We start from the raw sequence: 19,304 nt of genomic DNA, 5'->3' as shown, positions 1-19,304 counted from the left end.
ATGTAATGATAAAAAAAAATTTTAGTGGACATGGGAAGTTCTGCCAACATATCATATACTATGATGCTTTCTTGAAGATCGGGGTTAAGCGTAAATGACTTTTAACTGACCTCCTCTATGCTCATTAGCTTCAGTGAGATTCTATAACTCCACAGATTTGTATATTACTTTTGGATTTGATGATTGCTCTAAAATCACGAAGATAAAATTTCTAGTGATTCGATATTTTATTCGCCTATAATACAATCATTAGTCACTAACTCTCAATCACTTGCGTATAATTATCTTGATTTACTACATGATTTTAAATTTTTTCACCATCTTTGGGGTTCGAGTAGTCAAGAGGGACTCATGGGAGTCTCATCATTGTTACCTCACCTCTATAAAACAACCTTATTTTTCCATCCAATTGTTGAACTCTATGTAAATAAATCTTTTTTATTGGTCCTAGTGAACTCACTCTTTTCACCTTAATAATCCTAATCAACTTGCATCATCTAACCACAATAAATACTAGTTTTCTTTGAATATTTTGTTACACGATATATTTATTTTATTTTATTCTCTATTAGAGCAATATTTATTTATTTTTGAATGAGACCATCTTTTATTTTATTAAATATTATTTCTAACCTTCGAAAAATATTATTTTTTTAATCCCAGCACTTTGATCAATAAAGAATTATTGACCTTTTAATTATTTAATATTTTTTTATTTAAATCTAAGGGGAATATAAATAAATCAAAATATCTCTGGTGCCTCTCTCAAATTTTACATCTAAATTTTTCTCTATCAATAATATCTTCATCATTATTATTATTTTTTATCGAATGATGCATCTAAGATAACTAAAATATTACAATATTATTTTATTCATCTATTTAAAATACATCCTTATTTTTTAATAGTATTTCAAAGATTATATTTCATGTATTTGGTCATGATTCTTCTTAATCTAAAATTTATCTTGATAGCTAAAGTTAAAATTAAGTCCAAATAAATTTTTATCAATCAAAATAATATCGTGAATACATAACATAAATCATGGGGATATTTTCCACCTATGACAAGAATATTTGTTTATTACTAACGTAAAATCCTAACACTACAAATCATTATATCATACATATCTTTTATCAAATTAATATAATTATTTAGTATATTTCCCTTTTACATATGAAATTAATGTAGTAATGGATATGGATGACCTTTTGGGAATCTTTTATGATTGCACTATCTGTGGGCTATAATGGATCAAGTTTGGCAACACTGTATCCATGAAAATTCCTATATGCTTAATAACTTGTTAATATTAAATAGCAGAGGCACCAGTAAAAATATCAAAATCAATCCTAATTAAACTTTGAATGATCAAAATAATATCATCCATGTGGATCTGTTCTAGATATCGCATAAATCTGTTCATTACACTAACTACAGTATCATAGATATCTTGTATCACATCTATATAATTACTAAACATACTTCTATAAAACAAAGATTATGATGGATATGGATTGCCCCATAAAATTTATTGTCCATGAAAATTTCTATATGCTAAAGAACTTGAAGTTTCTTAATGATAAGTCTTTCCTCCACAGGATAAAAGGGCCAGTTATAGAAGGCAAAAGCCTTCCTCCTCAAGTCTCCTCTTCTAAATTGCCCACCTCAAGTTTAGCATCACCTTTAAATCCTTGACAAGAGAATGATAGCTTAATTGGACATTGGTTGTTGGACGCGGAAGCTTGAAGCTGTAAAGTGGCTTTGGTAATGATGGTATGGCAACAAGATAAGGCTTTTTGGTTCCCTATGTTACTCTGCACACAAGTGCTCTCTGCATGTACTCCTGTTCTTGGTGAGGATGCATCGATGGAGCTACCTCAACAGTCCTGCCATCTTCGAAGGTGGAAAATAGCAGCCTGCAGTAAACTATTCTCCACCAAGTCCATGAGTAAGTTTAGGCAGTGAGATAAAGAAGACAACTACCAGCCATTCTAGACAAAAGAAAAGCAACATATACTCTCTAATAATCTAAAGCTTTTGATGCCTTTGTTACTTGGAGATAAGCTCAAGGGATTACTTTAATAAGTGACAGTATTATATTCTAGTGAAAGTACCAGTAATCTAGTTTTCATGAAGAGCCATGATATATAGATCTTGTCATCCTGGCATGCATGTCTTCTTGAAGTGCAACAGTTTCAGAATATGTGCCTTCTCTAAAAAAGCAGATGCTTTAACCTGTTGTTTATCTTCAGATGATTGATCTTTAGTCCTCCAAAACATTAATCTTTAGAGTATTATGTTATGTTTGGCTTTCAAATTAGTGCATCTAATGCACTGAACAACTGCCAAATGGATCCAAGTAGGACTATTTTATATATATGAAGGAATGCTGCTTATGAATTGTTAGTGATTTCATTATTTGTCAGCCATAAGTCTATCTTAAGAGTTTAACTAGGGTTGCAAGTCACATATGGTGAGTGTTTGGAGACAAGACCTTCCTCCATGAGCTAAAAAGACATCAGGAGGCAAGAATCTTTGCACTTGAGTCTCCTATTCTGTATTCCTTTCCTCAAGCTTAGCATCATCTAAATCCTTCACAAGGGAAAGATAGAGTTACTGGATATGGGTCGTTGGACGCGGAGGCTTGAAGTTGTAGGGTGGGGTTCTGGTGATGATGATGCCAGGATATGGCAACAAGATAAGGCTATCCGGTTTCTCTGTGGTGGCTTCTATTATTGTTGAGAAAGCATTAATGGCGTTACCTCAACAGTCTTCTGCTAACTTCAAAGGAGAGAAATAGTTGCAGCCATGGCTTTGTGCACCCTCTATATGCTAACTTCCAGGACAACAAGGATATGACTCTCCAACAGTCCAACTTACCATGGAGCAATGAACTATTGCTCTCCACCGAGTCCATGAAGGAGCTGCGAACTGTACACAAGAACTCGGACACACAGAAAGATGTTTGCTTGAATGTAGTTTGTGCAGTGAGAAAGATGACTTGAATTAGTGAGCTGCTTTTGTGAGTGACAAGAAAGATAAACCAAAGCTACTCATCCTAAAGCTTTGATGCTTTGGTGAACTTTCCTTGGGTTTCAGTCACCTGCATACTTAAGGAACTAATCTGAAGATTGTGTTCCAACTACACAAGTACATGCACTGGTGTGGACTTGCATCAAGCAATAGATTTTTTCCCTTTTGTTTGAAGAGAATATTATGCACTATGTTGTTGCAGTCCATGCAAGCATCCACCAGAGAGGATGACCTCAGAGAGATATTGCAAATCAGTGACAAAAAGGATAAATTAATGAGCACATTGCTAGTCATAGGTGCCCAGCAAGCCAATCACGTGAGTGATGGCACGTGTGACTTGATATATAATCTTTTTGCTTATTATATTTTGGCGTATATCACTTTATAACAATTGCATATGTGCATATATATATTGTGATGTCCTTGGATTTGTGCAATGGGAATCGGATCATGATGAGATCACGATAATGAGATCGATTCACCTTTAAACACATATCCTAAATAATCCCGGTCATAGGTTACTCGAGAAGGACATCGTGATAACCGGATAGACTGGTGTGCTGTATACCCGTCCATATGATGGATGCAGCTGGTCTCATAGCTGCTCGTGTAGGGACACTAGGGATACAGTACAGGTGCTCATTGGAGAATGAGTTCACTGATTGATCCGCTTACGGAATGCTGGATGGTTGATGATGCCTTATTGTCAGACAGCGATTCCATAGTCCTAGTGGTGTATCTGGTCCTTAGACTTGAGACACCAAGGATGTCCTGTATGAGTGCTCCACTCTTTGATACCAGACTTATAGGTTTGACTGTTCTCAGATCTAGTACAGCTGGTCATTGGGAGTGGTAGTCGACCTTACGAGGGCTATTGAGTGTCGACAGAGGATCATCCACTCTCGGCGTCATGAGAGGAATATCCTATGTGTTCTTGCTCAGACAAATCCCTGGCCAGGGTCATTCGGGTTGAGAGAGAAAGAGTTCTCCGGGAGAATCCGATTAGAGCGAGACTCGAGTAGAAACCGTATGGGTCTGACAGCACCATGCTCGATATACGGTCTCTGGGATATTAGATGGATGAGGGACTATAGGTACATGGTAACTGAGGACAGACAGGTCCAATGGATTGGATTCCCCTGTATCGTCTGGGGACTACGGCGTAGTGGCCTAGTACTTCCGTAGTCGATGAGTCGAGTGAATTATTACAGAGATAATAATTCACTAAGTTAGAAGGAGTTCTGACAGGTATGACTCACGGCCAGCTCGATATTGGGCCTAGAGGGTCACACACATATGGTAGGCATTGCGATGAGTAGAGGTTCGGATATGAGATATCCGACGGAGCCCTTGTCTTATTGGATGCAGATCCAATACCCACTAGGGAAAGGACCCATTAGGGTTTTGACACGGGATCTCTATAAATAGGAGGGATTCACAGCCTCATAGGCTAGAGTCTTTGCTTGCCCTTCCTATTCTCCTCTCCCTCTCCACCTCAGAGTAGGCCTGGAGTTTTGAGGAGCGTCGTCGCAACCCTGCTGTGTGGATCACCGCTAGAGAGGAGGACGCTTGACCTCCTTCACCCTCTCCTAAGGATCTGCAAGGAAACAGGGATATACGATCTCCCTAGGTAACACAATCTCTATACGCAGTTTTGTGTTTTGCGGATTTTGCGCACCAATCTTCGCACGACGACGAACATCTTTTTGGGAATCTGGGATTTTGTTTTTCTTGTTCTTCCGCTGCGCATATGATGTCGCCCCCTCAATGATTTCCCAACAGTGGTATCAGAGCCAGGTTGTTCGTGCGAATGATTGGTTTTGAACTGCGTGTATTGTGTTTAGGAAGAAAATTGACGTCAAAATCGTTGACGCAAAAGCGAGGAAGGGCAGCAACAGTTGCTGCCCTCGATCTGCATGCCTGCAGCCACCTGCAGCGGCAGCCGCAGCCGCAGCCAGGCAGCACAGCGCCGGCGCATGCGCAAGCGCTGTGCCTGCAGCAGCCGGCCGGCGGCCTGCTTGCAGCAGGCTTGCCGCCGGCGGGGCTGGCAACCCACGGGCAGAGGCGCCGCAGGGCAGCGGCGCCTGCCGCCGAAAGGAAGCGGCGTCTGCCGCCGCTGCTCCCGCGGGCGGAACTCCCCCCACAGGGGCGGCCGCCCGGCGGGACAGCACCGCCTGCGGAGGCAGCGGCGCCCGAAGGGGGCGCCCACCCGCAGCGGCATCGCCGCCAGCGGGCGTGCCGTCTGCAGGCGAGGGCAGCGCCCTCGCCCCGCCGCACAGGCCGCCGCCAGCAGGGTGGCGGCGGCGGCAGCGGCAGCAGAAAGAGGGAATTAGGGTTTTCTGGGAAAAAGACAGTTTTGCCCCTCGGAATTTGAGAAATTCCAGTTTCTGTCTTTTGTCCAAATTACGAAAATACCCTTAGGAATTGAGAAATTCCCTATATGTCCCTGATTTCAGAAAAATATTAATTAATTAAAAGATTTAGTTGATTATTATTTTTTATTATTATCTAGTAGTCCTACATGATGATGATTATTTATACATGTGATGTATGATGTGTGGACGGATGATCATGGACCGTGTGATGTGTGTACTTGTGATTATTATTATTGAGGTCTGCGAACCTCCATTATATTTCTCGTTTATTGTCGGGCCTGCGTGCCTATGATTAAGTTGTAATCACATGAGGAGGCGCAGCGGGAGCGTGGATGCGACAGCAGGACCCACGAGACGAACGATCCTGATGCATGGAGATGCATCAAGATGTCGACGAAACCGACGAGGACGAGATGGACGATCACAGGGCATGGAGATGCACCGTTGCACACATAGATCTTGATGTGAGTGATTAGGCCTACTGGCTCGGGCCTAATCATATTAGGTTGTGGTCCATGATCATCTGATGTGATTGATTATACACATACTAGATATGTATATATATTTGCATGCGATGTAGATATATATTAAATATGTATATGTGTGACATGTCATATTAGGAGACCAAATTATAGAAACATCTCTCGATAATATTAAGTCGGTAAACGTGAGGCAATTAGATTGACCCACGTGGCCTTCCATCGTTATGAGTAGGAACCGAATCCCGGTGTAGGTTGAGTTGGTCGAGTCCCTCGAGACTCACCTATATCGCGATTCGCTATCTTGCTTACGACATAGAGATGTCACCGGTGACCTGAGGACATGGTATGCTTGGTCGAGTCCCTCGAGGGTATATCATCAAATCAGACTCATCTTGTAACGAAGGTGTTGACTTAACCGAGCATCATGGTTGGTCGAGTCCCTCGAGGCCATGGTGATTCGGAGGCCGAACAGGACGGGAATCACAAGGAGTTGTGATCGGTAAGAGTTGCCTACCTTTTAGGCTTAGTGTGATTGGTCGAGTCCCTCGAGGTTACACTAAGACGCTGATTGGATCCTGATCCCCACTAGAAGTCTGCCGGAGACTTCCGTTTCACGTGCTGAGGGTGTCGCGTGACTCGTTAGTAAAATAGTGGGAGCATATTAAGATAGAAGTCCATATCTTGATAGTTTATTTCTTGCAAAATCTGCATGTTATTCATTTTGCTACATCTTTATTTTCAGAAAATGTCGCTTTCAAATCCCTTACGTGGCATACTTGATGTCAACCGCCTCACTGGTCCAAATTATACGGATTGGCTCCGTAACTTGAGAATTGTTCTCACAGCGGAGAAAATCGTGTACGTCCTTGATACAGTGATGCCTACGCCCGAAGAAGGGGCAAGCGAGGATGAGATCGCTCGCTACGTGAAGTACATTGATGACTCCACTCTTGCTCAGTGCTATATGTTGGGCTCTATGACTCCAGAGTTACAAAGACAACATGAAAAGATGGATGCCAGATCCATTCTCCTACATGTCCGTAAATTGTTTGAGGAACAGGGAAGGACTCAACGATATGAGATATCCAAGAGCCTTTTCCGCGCTAGGATGACTGAGGGGACACCGGTTCAGAACCATGTCCTAAAGATGATTGAGTGGATAGAGAAACTCACAGGTCTAGGAATGGTCCTAGAGGATAACTTGTGTGTGGACATTGTGCTTCAGTCCCTACCAGATTCCTTTTCACAGTTCATAATGAATTTTAATATGAACAAGCTTGAGGTGACTCTCCCAGAGCTCCTCAATATGTTGAGGGAGGCAGAGAGTACTATTAAGAAAGAGAAGCCAGTTCTCTACACTGGTGAGACCAGAAAGAAAAGGAAAGCAGAAAGGTCCCTTAAGAAGGGAAAGGGCAAGGGCAAACAAGGTAAAGCAAAGGTTGCTAAGAAAGACCCAACAAAGGACAAAGGCCAGTGCTTCCACTGTGGTAAAGATGGGCACTGGAAGAGAAACTGCAAAGAGTACCTTGCAGAAAGGGCGAAACAAAAGCTTGATGAAGCTTCAGGTACATTCATGATCAGTCTCCATTTGTCAGACTCTTATGATAACACATGGGTATTAGATACCGGTAGTGCTTATCATATATGCAATTCGTTGCAGGTTCTGGCAAGGCCTAGGAGACTAGAGAGAGGCGAGATGGACCTAAAGATGGGTAATGGAGCAAAAGTTGCTGTATTAGCTGTTGGCGAGGTCGCTCTACATCTGCCTAGTGGAGCTTTTATTGCATTAGATGCATGTTATTTTGTTCCTTCTATTATCAAAAACATTATTTCCATTTCATGTTTAACAGTTAGTGGATATAAATTTGTTTTTGAGAACAATGGTTGTTCGATATTATTAGATGATAAGATCATCACGAAAGGAACAGTGCATAATGGTTTATTTATGTTAGACACCACTCCACATATCATGAATGTAAATGTGTCTAAGAGGAAACGAGATGAGGTGAACAATGCATACCTGTGGCATTGTAGGCTAGGTCACATCCATGGAAGAAGGATTCAAAAGTTGCTAAATGATGGATATTTAGATCCATTCGACTATGTGTCATATGCAACTTGTGAGCCTTGCATTCGTGGAAAACTGACCAACTCTCCATTTAGTGGAACTGGAGAGAGAGCCACTGAGTTGTTGGAACTCATACATAGTGATGTATGTGGACCCATGTCAACTCATGCCATTGGAGGTTACTCCTACTTCATTACATTTATTGATGATTTCTCAAGGTATGGATATGTGTACTTAATGAAGTACAAGTCCGAGGCCTTTGAGAAATTCAGAGAGTATAAGAATGAGGTGGAGAACCAGACTGGAAAGAGTATCAAAACTCTTCGATCAGATCGAGGAGGTGAGTACTTAAGTACAGAGTTTACTCACTTCCTCAAGGACCATGGGATATTATCCCAATGGACACCTCCTTATACACCTCAGCTCAATGGTGTCTCTGAAAGGAGAAATCGTACATTATTAGATATGGTACGGTCCATGATGAGTTTCGCTGACCTACCCATCTCATTCTGGGGATATGCCCTAGAAACCGCAGCTTACCTTCTGAACAGAGTTCCAACTAAGTCGGTAGTGTCTACACCATATGAGATATGGAAAGGGAAGAAGCCTGATCTTAAGGTTGTTAAGATTTGGGGCTGTTCTGCCCATGTTAAAAGACACAACCCCGATAAGTTAGAATCAAGGACAGAGCGATGCAAATTTGTGGGATACCCCAAGGAAACTTGTGGGTATTATTTCTATCATCTCGAGGACCAAAAGGTCTTTGTAGCTAAGAGAGCAGTGTTCCTTGAGAAGGAACACATTCTTGGCGGAGACAGTGGGAGAATGATAGAGTTGAGCGAAGTTAGGGAACCAAGCTCAAGCACCACTCTACAGCCCGAGTCTGTTCAGGTACCTAATACACAAGTATCAACTTTACGCAGGTCTGATAGAGTATCCCATCCTCCTGAGAGATATGTGGGACATATTAGAGCAGAGGATGTAGAGGATATTGATCCTCAGACCTACGAGGAGGCTATTATGAGTATAGACTCCGGGAAGTGGAAAGAAGCCATGAATTCTGAGATGGATTCTATGTACTCCAATAAGGTTTGGAACCTAGTTGATGCACCCGAAGGTATTGTACCCATCGGTTGCAAGTGGATCTTTAAGAAAAAGATCGGAGTAGATGGAAAGGTAGAGACCTATAAAGCAAGGCTAGTGGCTAAGGGGTATCGTCAAAGGCAAGGTGTTGACTACGACGAAACTTTCTCACCCGTAGCAATGCTAAAATCCATCAGAATTCTATTGGCTATGGCAGCACACTATGATTATGAGATCTGGCAGATGGATGTGAAAACTGCATTCCTCAATGGGAACCTCGAGGAGGAGGTGTATATGATGCAACCTGAGGGATTCGTGTCCAAGAACTGCCCAGATAAGGTGTGTAGGTTGCTTAGATCCATTTATGGACTAAAGCAAGCTTCCCGAAGTTGGAACATAAGATTTGATGAGTCAATCAGATCTTATGACTTCGTTAAGAACGAAGATGAGCCTTGTGTGTACAGGAAGGTAAGTGAGAGCGCTATCACCTTTTTGGTGTTATATGTGGATGACATCCTCATCATTGGGAATGACGTAGGAATGCTATCCACTGTAAAAACTTGGTTATCTAGACACTTCTCCATAAAGGACTTAGGGGAAGCATCTTATATCTTGGGGATTAGAATCTATAGAGATAGATCCAAGAGGATGCTTGGCTTGTCCCAGTCCAGGTACATAGAAACCATTGTCAAAATGTTTGGCATTGAAAATTCTAAGAAAGGGCGAACATGGATATGATACCTTATGCCTCAGCAATATGGTATATCATGTATGTCATGCTATGTACTAGGCCTGATATAGCGCATGCTCTGAGTGTCACGAGCAAGTATCAGGCGGATCCAGGCTTGGAGCACTGGAAAGCAGTAAAGTGTATCCTTAAGTACTTGAGAAGGACTAAGGATCTTTTACTAGTATATGGAGGTAATAGCCTTAAGGTTGAAGGCTTCACTGACTCAAGTTTTCAGTCTGATGTCGATGATAGCAAGTCGAATTCAGGGTATGTGTACACCTTGAATGGAGGAGCAGTGTGCTGGAAGAGTTCCAAGCAAGATACCACTTCTGACTCGACCACAGAGGCGGAGTACATTGCTGCATCGGATGCAGCAAAGGAGGGAGTCTGGGTGAAGAAGTTCATCACAGATTTGGGAGTCGATACAGATAGCGACAAGTCGACTTCCTTATATTGCGACAACTATGGGGTGATTACTCAAATAAGGGAACCCGGGTCTCATCAGAAGTGTTCTGAGGAGGTTCCAGCTTATAAGAGAGATCGTAACCCGAGGAGATGTAATAGTGGAAAGAGTTCCATCCGAAGATAACATTGCAGATCCACTGACAAAGCCGTTGTCTCAAATTGTCTATGAGCGTCACAGGAGTCTGATGGGGATCAGACACATAGGTGATTGGCTTTAGGTCAAGTGGGAGATTGCTAGTCATAGGTGCCCAGCAAGCCAATCACGTGAGTGATGGCACGTGTGACTTGATATATAATCTTTTTGCTTATTATATTTTGGCGTATATCACTTTATAACAATTGCATATGTGCATATATATATTGTGATGTCCTTGGATTTGTGCAATGGGAATCGGATCATGATGAGATCACGATAATGAGATCGATTCACCTTTAAACACATATCCTAAATAATCCCGGTCATAGGTTACTCGAGAAGGACATCGTGATAACCGGATAGACTGGTGTGCTGTATACCCGTCCATATGATGGATGCAGCTGGTCTCATAGCTGCTCGTGTAGGGACACTAGGGATACAGTACAGGTGCTCATTGGAGAATGAGTTCACTGATTGATCCGCTTACGGAATGCTGGATGGTTGATGATGCCTTATTGTCAGACAGCGATTCCATAGTCCTAGTGGTGTATCTGGTCCTTAGACTTGAGACACCAAGGATGTCCTGTATGAGTGCTCCACTCTTTGATACCAGACTTATAGGTTTGACTGTTCTCAGATCTAGTACAGCTGGTCATTGGGAGTGGTAGTCGACCTTACGAGGGCTATTGAGTGTCGACAGAGGATCATCCACTCTCGGCGTCATGAGAGGAATATCCTATGTGTTCTTGCTCAGACAAATCCCTGGCCAGGGTCATTCGGGTTGAGAGAGAAAGAGTTCTCCGGGAGAATCCGATTAGAGCGAGACTCGAGTAGAAACCGTATGGGTCTGACAGCACCATGCTCGATATACGGTCTCTGGGATATTAGATGGATGAGGGACTATAGGTACATGGTAACTGAGGACAGACAGGTCCAATGGATTGGATTCCCCTGTATCGTCTGGGGACTACGGCGTAGTGGCCTAGTACTTCCGTAGTCGATGAGTCGAGTGAATTATTACAGAGATAATAATTCACTAAGTTAGAAGGAGTTCTGACAGGTATGACTCACGGCCAGCTCGATATTGGGCCTAGAGGGTCACACACATATGGTAGGCATTGCGATGAGTAGAGGTTCGGATATGAGATATCCGACGGAGCCCTTGTCTTATTGGATGCAGATCCAATACCCACTAGGGAAAGGACCCATTAGGGTTTTGACACGGGATCTCTATAAATAGGAGGGATTCACAGCCTCATAGGCTAGAGTCTTTGCTTGCCCTTCCTATTCTCCTCTCCCTCTCCACCTCAGAGTAGGCCTGGAGTTTTGAGGAGCGTCGTCGCAACCCTGCTGTGTGGATCACCGCTAGAGAGGAGGACGCTTGACCTCCTTCACCCTCTCCTAAGGATCTGCAAGGAAACAGGGATATACGATCTCCCTAGGTAACACAATCTCTATACGCAGTTTTGTGTTTTGCGGATTTTGCGCACCAATCTTCGCACGACGACGAACATCTTTTTGGGAATCTGGGATTTTGTTTTTCTTGTTCTTCCGCTGCGCATATGATGTCGCCCCCTCAATGATTTCCCAACACACATCACAAAAGGATTAGTTGGAGGTTGAGGTAAAATGTAAACAAGAACTAAGTGGAAGCATCCATTCCATGCTAAAGTACTTGTTTCCACTGTGTCTACCACTACCACTACCACCACCACCACCACCACCACCTGTCATCTATAAATAGCCCACATCTCAGCTTCTAATGTCTACACCAGAAACCTTACAGAAAGGAAGTGGAAGGATAAGATCAAAGGAGAGGAATGAGGCCTGCAAGCTTGTCAAGTATGAGTGCATCCAATCTGTGGCATACTCCAATTCCTTACCTCTTTGGAGGTCTTGCTGCAGCAATGATCCTTATAGCAGCTGCTCTCATCATACTAGCAATCTCACACTGGAGATCGTCTCGAGATCAGAACTCGCGGTCGCCGAGCCTACCGGAGAAGCATGTGATTGTGCATTTAGACATGGAGCCAAAGTTCGTGGTCGTAATGGCTGGGGATAGCAAGCCTAGCTTTATAGCAAAGCCTTTCTCCTTGGTCCGGGATGCACCAAAGCCGTCAATCCCACCAAGTTCTCTCAGCCAAGAGCCGTGATCATTGATGACTTATGTCGTTGCCCTACTGTTGATCTTTCCCTTCTCTTTTCTGCTTCTGTACTCCCTCTTAGTTTTGTCTCGGCAAAAGCCCAATCGAGTGTAAACTTTTGAGTTGAGATCGCCAAAGAAAGATCTTTCATCTGCTATCTGCTTGAGTTTTCCATTACATAAAAGCTTTGTTCATTGACCTACACAGTCTGTAGGTAAACCAAATTTTGATGCTTGGATTAACGAGCTTTTGTTTCTGGTCCTTCACAAATCTTTCCTGTTGCCATACTCTCAAGCTTGTCTTCTATGGTGACATGAACAAGATAGGTAATAACTCTATCTGATAGAAAATTATATTGTTGTAGAAATGTTACAATTTGTTCTTACATCCCAAACAATTTAATTTACATGAGATAAATTTCCATAAGACATCAGAACAATTATTTATCTGATGTCATGATTCTTAAGCATTAAAGTTCTTTTCCTGTATTTTTTGAACTTCATTATCTAGTTGAAGATTGATGTTAAAAGAACAAGACAAAAGTAGTAAAAAGATATTAATTGCTTGCACCATGTTCCTTGTCTCTTTAATGAAAGAAGACTACTGAATGATTAGTTTCATAAAATTGTAAATCATGCATATATGATTAGCTTGCTATAATTTTCTCAGATGAAGAAATTAACCTATTAACCTTCACACATTCCTCAATATGTTACCTCCTATAGTTAAGAGAAAATGCCTGGAAATAACAATAGGCTTCAATCCAATGAAGTGTCTCATCTTGGAAGAACTTGTTTCATCCTTAGTGCTGATAGATTTTTATCAGTGGAATGATACCAGAAAAGCTCAGTATTAATTGCCAAAAGAGATGCCTAATCCAACTATAAGCAGCCAACAGAATTGTCCATGTATCATTTTTTATTGAACAAAGAGATGTTCATCTGTGAACAACAGCATCTTATGTATTACTTTTGCTTTTCTTATTGCTGATTCTTTACATACAAAATAGAATATTAATCTGCCGTTAGAAGCTTAAAATCTTCTTAAGCGCATTTCGCATATCGAAATCATCTAGCTTTTTCAGCTGGGGTATGATATCAAAACTTTTATTATTGATCATATTTGATGTGATTGATGTAAGTTTAGATAGAATTTGAGTAATGAAGACAAACTTTAGAAGATGGAAGTTTTAGATTAAAGACCATTGAGACCGAACATATGACTACAAACATGACTCAGTTTATTGAACTAAATGCAAAAAGTGATGAGACTACAGATGTTCCACAAAGAAAGAAATAATACAAATGTGTAAGTTCACTTTTATCATCTGAGATATTCACCAATTAACATGAACTACATCAATAAGGAAAATATCAGGATGTTGCAGTAATAAAAGAACTGCTTCTCAATTCACAAATAGAACAGAAAAAGTTGAGGAAGATGCAACTTTAGCTAGTTGAGTTGAGGTATCATAGAGAACCATAGAAGATCCATATTAACATGCAAGTGCCACTTCTAGTACAAGTTAAAAAGTTGTATCCAAAAACTTTGCATCGTCAATAGACTTGCAACAGTGGAGATTTTTGACCAGTTTGAGGTCTCATCTGTCTGCAGTTGAATCAAGTTACACTGGGATCTTCCCAACACCCAACACACCCTCAGGTCAAGATTGTTTGAAGACAACCTTTTAAAGAATGCCAATATAGCACATTTTCAAAAGTTGTATATATATATATATATATATATATATATATATATATGGGGTCAGAGTTGATTCAACTCTCAGTGTCAAATCCTCTGAAGATTTTCTTATTATCTCAAGGCATCAAACTCCTAAACTGATTAAGCAACCACAAATCAACATCAGCTATGTATATTTCCCACCTGAATTTTATTATCTACAAAGTTCATAGTAAAAAAGAATACATCTGTTTTACTGTTAACTCACTGACATGTAACTCAGTGAGAAGACTTTGGATCACACCAGACATTTGTCATACATGGTGTTAGTAGTTATCAGTATGATGCAATGAAGCAGAGGACTCCAATTGTAATAACAAGGTCAGATTCCTGGAAAATGCCATCACCATTTTCTTCCAAAATGATTATCTAATGTTTTGTGATGTTAATAGCTGTAGGCTACAAAATGAATACATGCAGTACAAGAGTGGCTGCATCCTTCTCATAAATGTCACCTGTCAAATTCATCTTACTGACTACATTTATGCCCTCATCCTACACACCAAAATCCCTTGTCAACTCCTTTATCCAAATCCTCAAAAATTTAATTACCTACTAGAAGATGCTTAATCGTTCCATGGATCATCCTCCATCCTCACTTCCGACGGTTCAAACCACATCCACCACTGTCACCTCTGAAGATCCAGATTCAGAGCTTCTTGCCTCCTGGTCAACTCCTTCTACCACTTAATTCTGATTCTGATCTCCTGATCTTCTGCTGAGATTGATCACCATCATCTCATATATCTTGTTTCCCAATTCAGCAGGGTTGTCAGGCCAAATCAAATCTGATCGTTAGGAACAAGCAAAAAGCAGCAGTAATTTTATGAAAACAAAAAATGTGAGGAAGCCAAGATGACTTACAGAGAGAATCCACGAGAAATCAGAGCAGTATCATACAATAAATCCACAGTTTTTTCGGATTGATGCTGGTTTGATCATTCTTCCATGCAGCCTGAAATATGATTATAGTTCAAGTGAACTGCAGAGGTACAAACAGTCTTTATGGAGGCAAAAAAGCAATTGATTGATTAATGTGTATTTTATAACAGCAGTGATAATATTACCTATCATCTGCTTTGGTGACTCTTAAGGAATACAGTACTGTGTAATAATTGACACCGCCAGCTGAAGCAATTTAATTTAAAAAAAAACTATTTATCATCCAATACACTTCATGAAGCATGCAAACCACAGGTACTAAAAATATTAGTAAATCACTTTTCCAATTATTTAAAATCATCCAATTCACAGTTTTACATACTTATATATATATATATATTCTAGCATGACCATCTAATTTCATATATAATAATAATAAACAATAACAATAATAATCATAATCATAATAATCATCATTTTAACATATGCTTAAAAACTTGCAGCAAAAAATCAGGTCACACTCTGAGAATGCCAGTTCAGTTACCTATTCAGGAAGACACCATTCCAAATATAAAAGATAGGAAACTGAGGATCTTCTGGTCATGGATTACATGGAAAGTATGATCAGTACCAAGACTTGTACTGCAGCAGATCGAACCTCTTGGTTCAATAGTCCATTATCTCCTGCGCAAGGAAAATAGAACTAGTATAAGAAGGCACATATTCCTGCAGAAGGTAGCCGCAGAATGGATGATGACTGCATTTGAATTGGAACATTGTTGCTGGAAGCATCCTCAAAAAGAAAAACTGAGGAAATAATAGATTACCTCCTCTTAACAGTAGCAAAATCAATTTAACAAAAGAGGAATCCACAATGTCATCATATATACCCTGCAAACACTAAACAGGATTAATACTCTAACAAACAAGAAAGATGATAAAATGAGAAATTTTGTTTCAAAATAAGGATAGATACAAAAAAAAAAAAAAAATTCTCAAATAATTGAGAACTAGCCTTTATTTCCAGAAGAAATATGTATCTCAAAAACCCCCTGAAGCTGAGAATCCTGAAAATTCTCTCTTGTAACAAACATTTCAGTAATTAGTATGAAGTCCAAGTCAAGTTTGTACCTGCATTTTTTATTTAAAAAATACAAGAAGATCATGTGTTATTAAAGGTATAAGAAAGAGTGATATATGACAATGATAGAACAGAACAGAATAGAACAAAACAAAACAGGATGATGTACATCGAGAGCTAAGATCATAATTGAGAAAATATACCAAATTCCGACCTTGTTTATGAATTACTCGTAACGATTCTCATCTTGATCTAAGGCTAAGCAATAAGTGTCTAAAGAATATGATAATACATCTGAATACCTAATGTATGTTGTTTTTCTGACCCAGGGGCTTACCAATACTTTTCATGCATGGCTTGATACTGTGCCAACCTAGTTAGGTCAAAAATTGGCCTTGGCATTTGTCCACCAAGACAATAATGTTAAGTGCTTGTACCTCTCTAACATAAGATTTGCGCACTTGTGCCAACTGATAAGGCACTACCAACCAAGTACTAGATCTCACTGGGATTTCCATATCATCTATATCTTTTCTTATGCACATATGACTTTTATTAATCAAAACAATGGAGCTTATGCTCTATTTTTAAGGCTTTAAATTATGGCCTCTAAGGCATATACAACATCATCAAATACTTTGTCTACGATATTCTCTTGTAAAAGTATTCTCACTGTAGGTTTCTATTTCTGATAAAAGAGAAAAACCAAAAACTTGAATGAGGCAGGGCGATGCTGTAACTAAAGAGTAGCTAATAATATAAAATCATCTAGGGTGAATGGGTTATTTGACGAAACAAACGATTAAATTACGTTTTTAATTCTGTATCTTAATTTCCCATGAGACATTATATTTTTCTATATACTCGACCTAATACACAGAAACTGAGGCAAAGTGTATGATCCTGAAAAAATAGATCAATCCATCATATTAGTGTGTAATCATTTACAAGATAAAACAAAATATTGAATGAAGAAAGGTGCTAAAATCAATTGAAGTTATAAAAGAGACAGCAAAGTCCAATATCATGAGCTCTGCAATTCAGAAAGGCAGTACCTTCAGTAAGCTAATGATGTCCAATGAGGCAAACTCATAAAAAATGTGTGATATAGTCCTGAGATGAACTATCTCATCCCCAGCACTTTGTCAAGTACTAGACAAACTCGGTAAACATTGTTGCTTTTGCAATAACCCTCCCTGCAAAATACCCTGACCAGCGAAGTGATTATAGAAACATTTATAACTAGACCTCTGCTCAATATTTCTTCAGCGAGGTTTAAAATTTCTCTCAGCTTTCCAGACTTCACCAGCCAGTTATTTAGACGAATAACCAGGTCAGGAAAGAACCCAAATCTAAAAGATCCAAGAAGGAGATCAATAGCATCCAAATAGTTCCCCTCACTGCAGAGAGTATCAATCATGATGCAGTATGTGAACTTATTTGGAGTAACATTTTCAGCTATCATATATGAATAAACTTTCCGCACATCATTTAACTCTTCCAACATGTAAAACTCATGTAACACAGTGTTAAAGGCGACAACATCAGCAACAAAACCCTTATTGTTGATAATGCATTTAACTTGCTGAAGCATCCCAGCTTTGCAAAGGCTTCGGATCACAATGGTAAATGTACAAGTGTCAGGATCAATCCCCTTCTTTAACATCTCGCTCAACAGCTTCAGAACAGTACCCAACTCACCTATCTCGAAAAACCTACTCATCAAGGTGTTATAGAAGAAGACATCTACATCCCATTCTAATTCAGAGCTCCTCTCCAACAAACATTTTGCCTCCCAAACCTTAGAATCTTGGCAGAGACAATCAAAAAGTATGTTGAGAGTATCTATTGTAGGATGCAATCCACTTGCCCGCATGACTTCTAACAGCTGAAATGCTTCGTCAAATTTACCTGCCTTACAAAGACCATTCATATAGATATTATAGGTAAACTCATTTGGCTTCCATCCTTTCTCCTCGCTCTCCTTCAAAACCTTCTCAACCTCGCCAAATTCCCCAGCCTGGCAAAATGCCCCAATTAAGACACTATAAGTTACAACGTCTGGCTGACATCCAACACTCTCCATCACACCAACTAGTCTTTTGGCCTCCTCGATCCTACCTTCCGAGCAATAACACTGAACGATACAAGTGTAAGATTGGACGGTCGGCAGCAACTTGTCCTCCATCATTTGATCCAAAACACCCCAAGCCTCCTCTATTCTCCCTGCTCGGCAGAGCCCTGCTACGAGGGTCGAGTAGGTGATTGCGTCCGGTTGGCAGCCGGACCGGACCATGAAGCGGATGACCTCGTATGCCGAATCGATGAGGTTCGGGTAGAAAGACAACAACTTTATAAGAATGGTGTAGGAGGAAGTGGTAGGGGCGACACCTGATGCTATCATTTCGTCGAACAAGGCTTCGGCATGGCCGTGGCGGTTGGCGACAACGAGGGAGTTGAGTAGGGTATTGTAGCAGAGGGCGTTCGGAGTGCGGTGCGAGCGCCTGAGCTCGTGGAAGAGGCGGAGGACCTCGTCGGCGTCGCCGCAGCGGGAGAAGGATTTCATGAGAGCGTTGTAGGCGGATGGGCTGGGACGGGAGGGGATGGAGCCGGGTGAGAGCAGAGGCGTGGCGATGCGGAGCCGGGCGGACTCGGCGACGGCGGCGCAGAAGGCGGAGAGCTTACCGTCGGAGGAAGACAGAGTATTCTGGGCAGAGGGGGACGTGGTGGACCGGCGGTGGCCGCGGAGGGCAGGTGGGCGAGCGAAGGTGCGACGGCGGGCACGGGAGGCGCGGGATGCTGCGGAAGGGGAAACGGAAATCCATGGCATGGGAAACGAAACACCGAAGACGGCGGCATGTAGAGACTTGCTGCGCTTTAGACCATGGCGAAGGTTTGGGACATAGATGGCGAACCGGTGATTATAATGTGCAGCGGTGTCTTATGAAGCTGACCGGAATTCTACTTTGAAGTCGGTCGGATCCGACCCAATACGATTGAAACTGATTATATTTGTATAATAATTTATGATATACGAAGCTTGACTAAGTATATCAAGATAAATAAAAAATAAAAAATAAA

General features: G+C 41.0%; 1 protein-coding gene across 1 annotated transcript; it reads right to left on the bottom strand.

The window, feature by feature from the left end:
- Positions 1–14,587: 14,587 nt before the first annotated feature.
- Positions 14,588–19,140, bottom strand: LOC103980130 (pentatricopeptide repeat-containing protein At5g65560-like). Its single transcript, XM_065147423.1, has 6 exons — positions 17,279–19,140; positions 16,158–16,273; positions 15,970–16,033; positions 15,687–15,826; positions 15,125–15,215; positions 14,588–15,007 (listed from the first exon to the last, which is right to left on the bottom strand). Exon 1 carries the CDS (start codon positions 19,051–19,053, stop codon positions 17,347–17,349), a length of 1,707 nt encoding a protein of 568 aa, XP_065003495.1. The 5' UTR covers positions 19,054–19,140; the 3' UTR covers positions 14,588–15,007; positions 15,125–15,215; positions 15,687–15,826; positions 15,970–16,033; positions 16,158–16,273; positions 17,279–17,346.
- Positions 19,141–19,304: the final 164 nt, after the last annotated feature.

This window comes from Musa acuminata, chromosome BXJ3-4, assembly GCF_036884655.1.
Source record: "Musa acuminata AAA Group cultivar baxijiao chromosome BXJ3-4, Cavendish_Baxijiao_AAA, whole genome shotgun sequence".
Classification (NCBI taxonomy): domain Eukaryota; kingdom Viridiplantae; phylum Streptophyta; class Magnoliopsida; order Zingiberales; family Musaceae; genus Musa; species Musa acuminata.
This window is presented reverse-complemented; position numbering and strand designations above follow the sequence as displayed.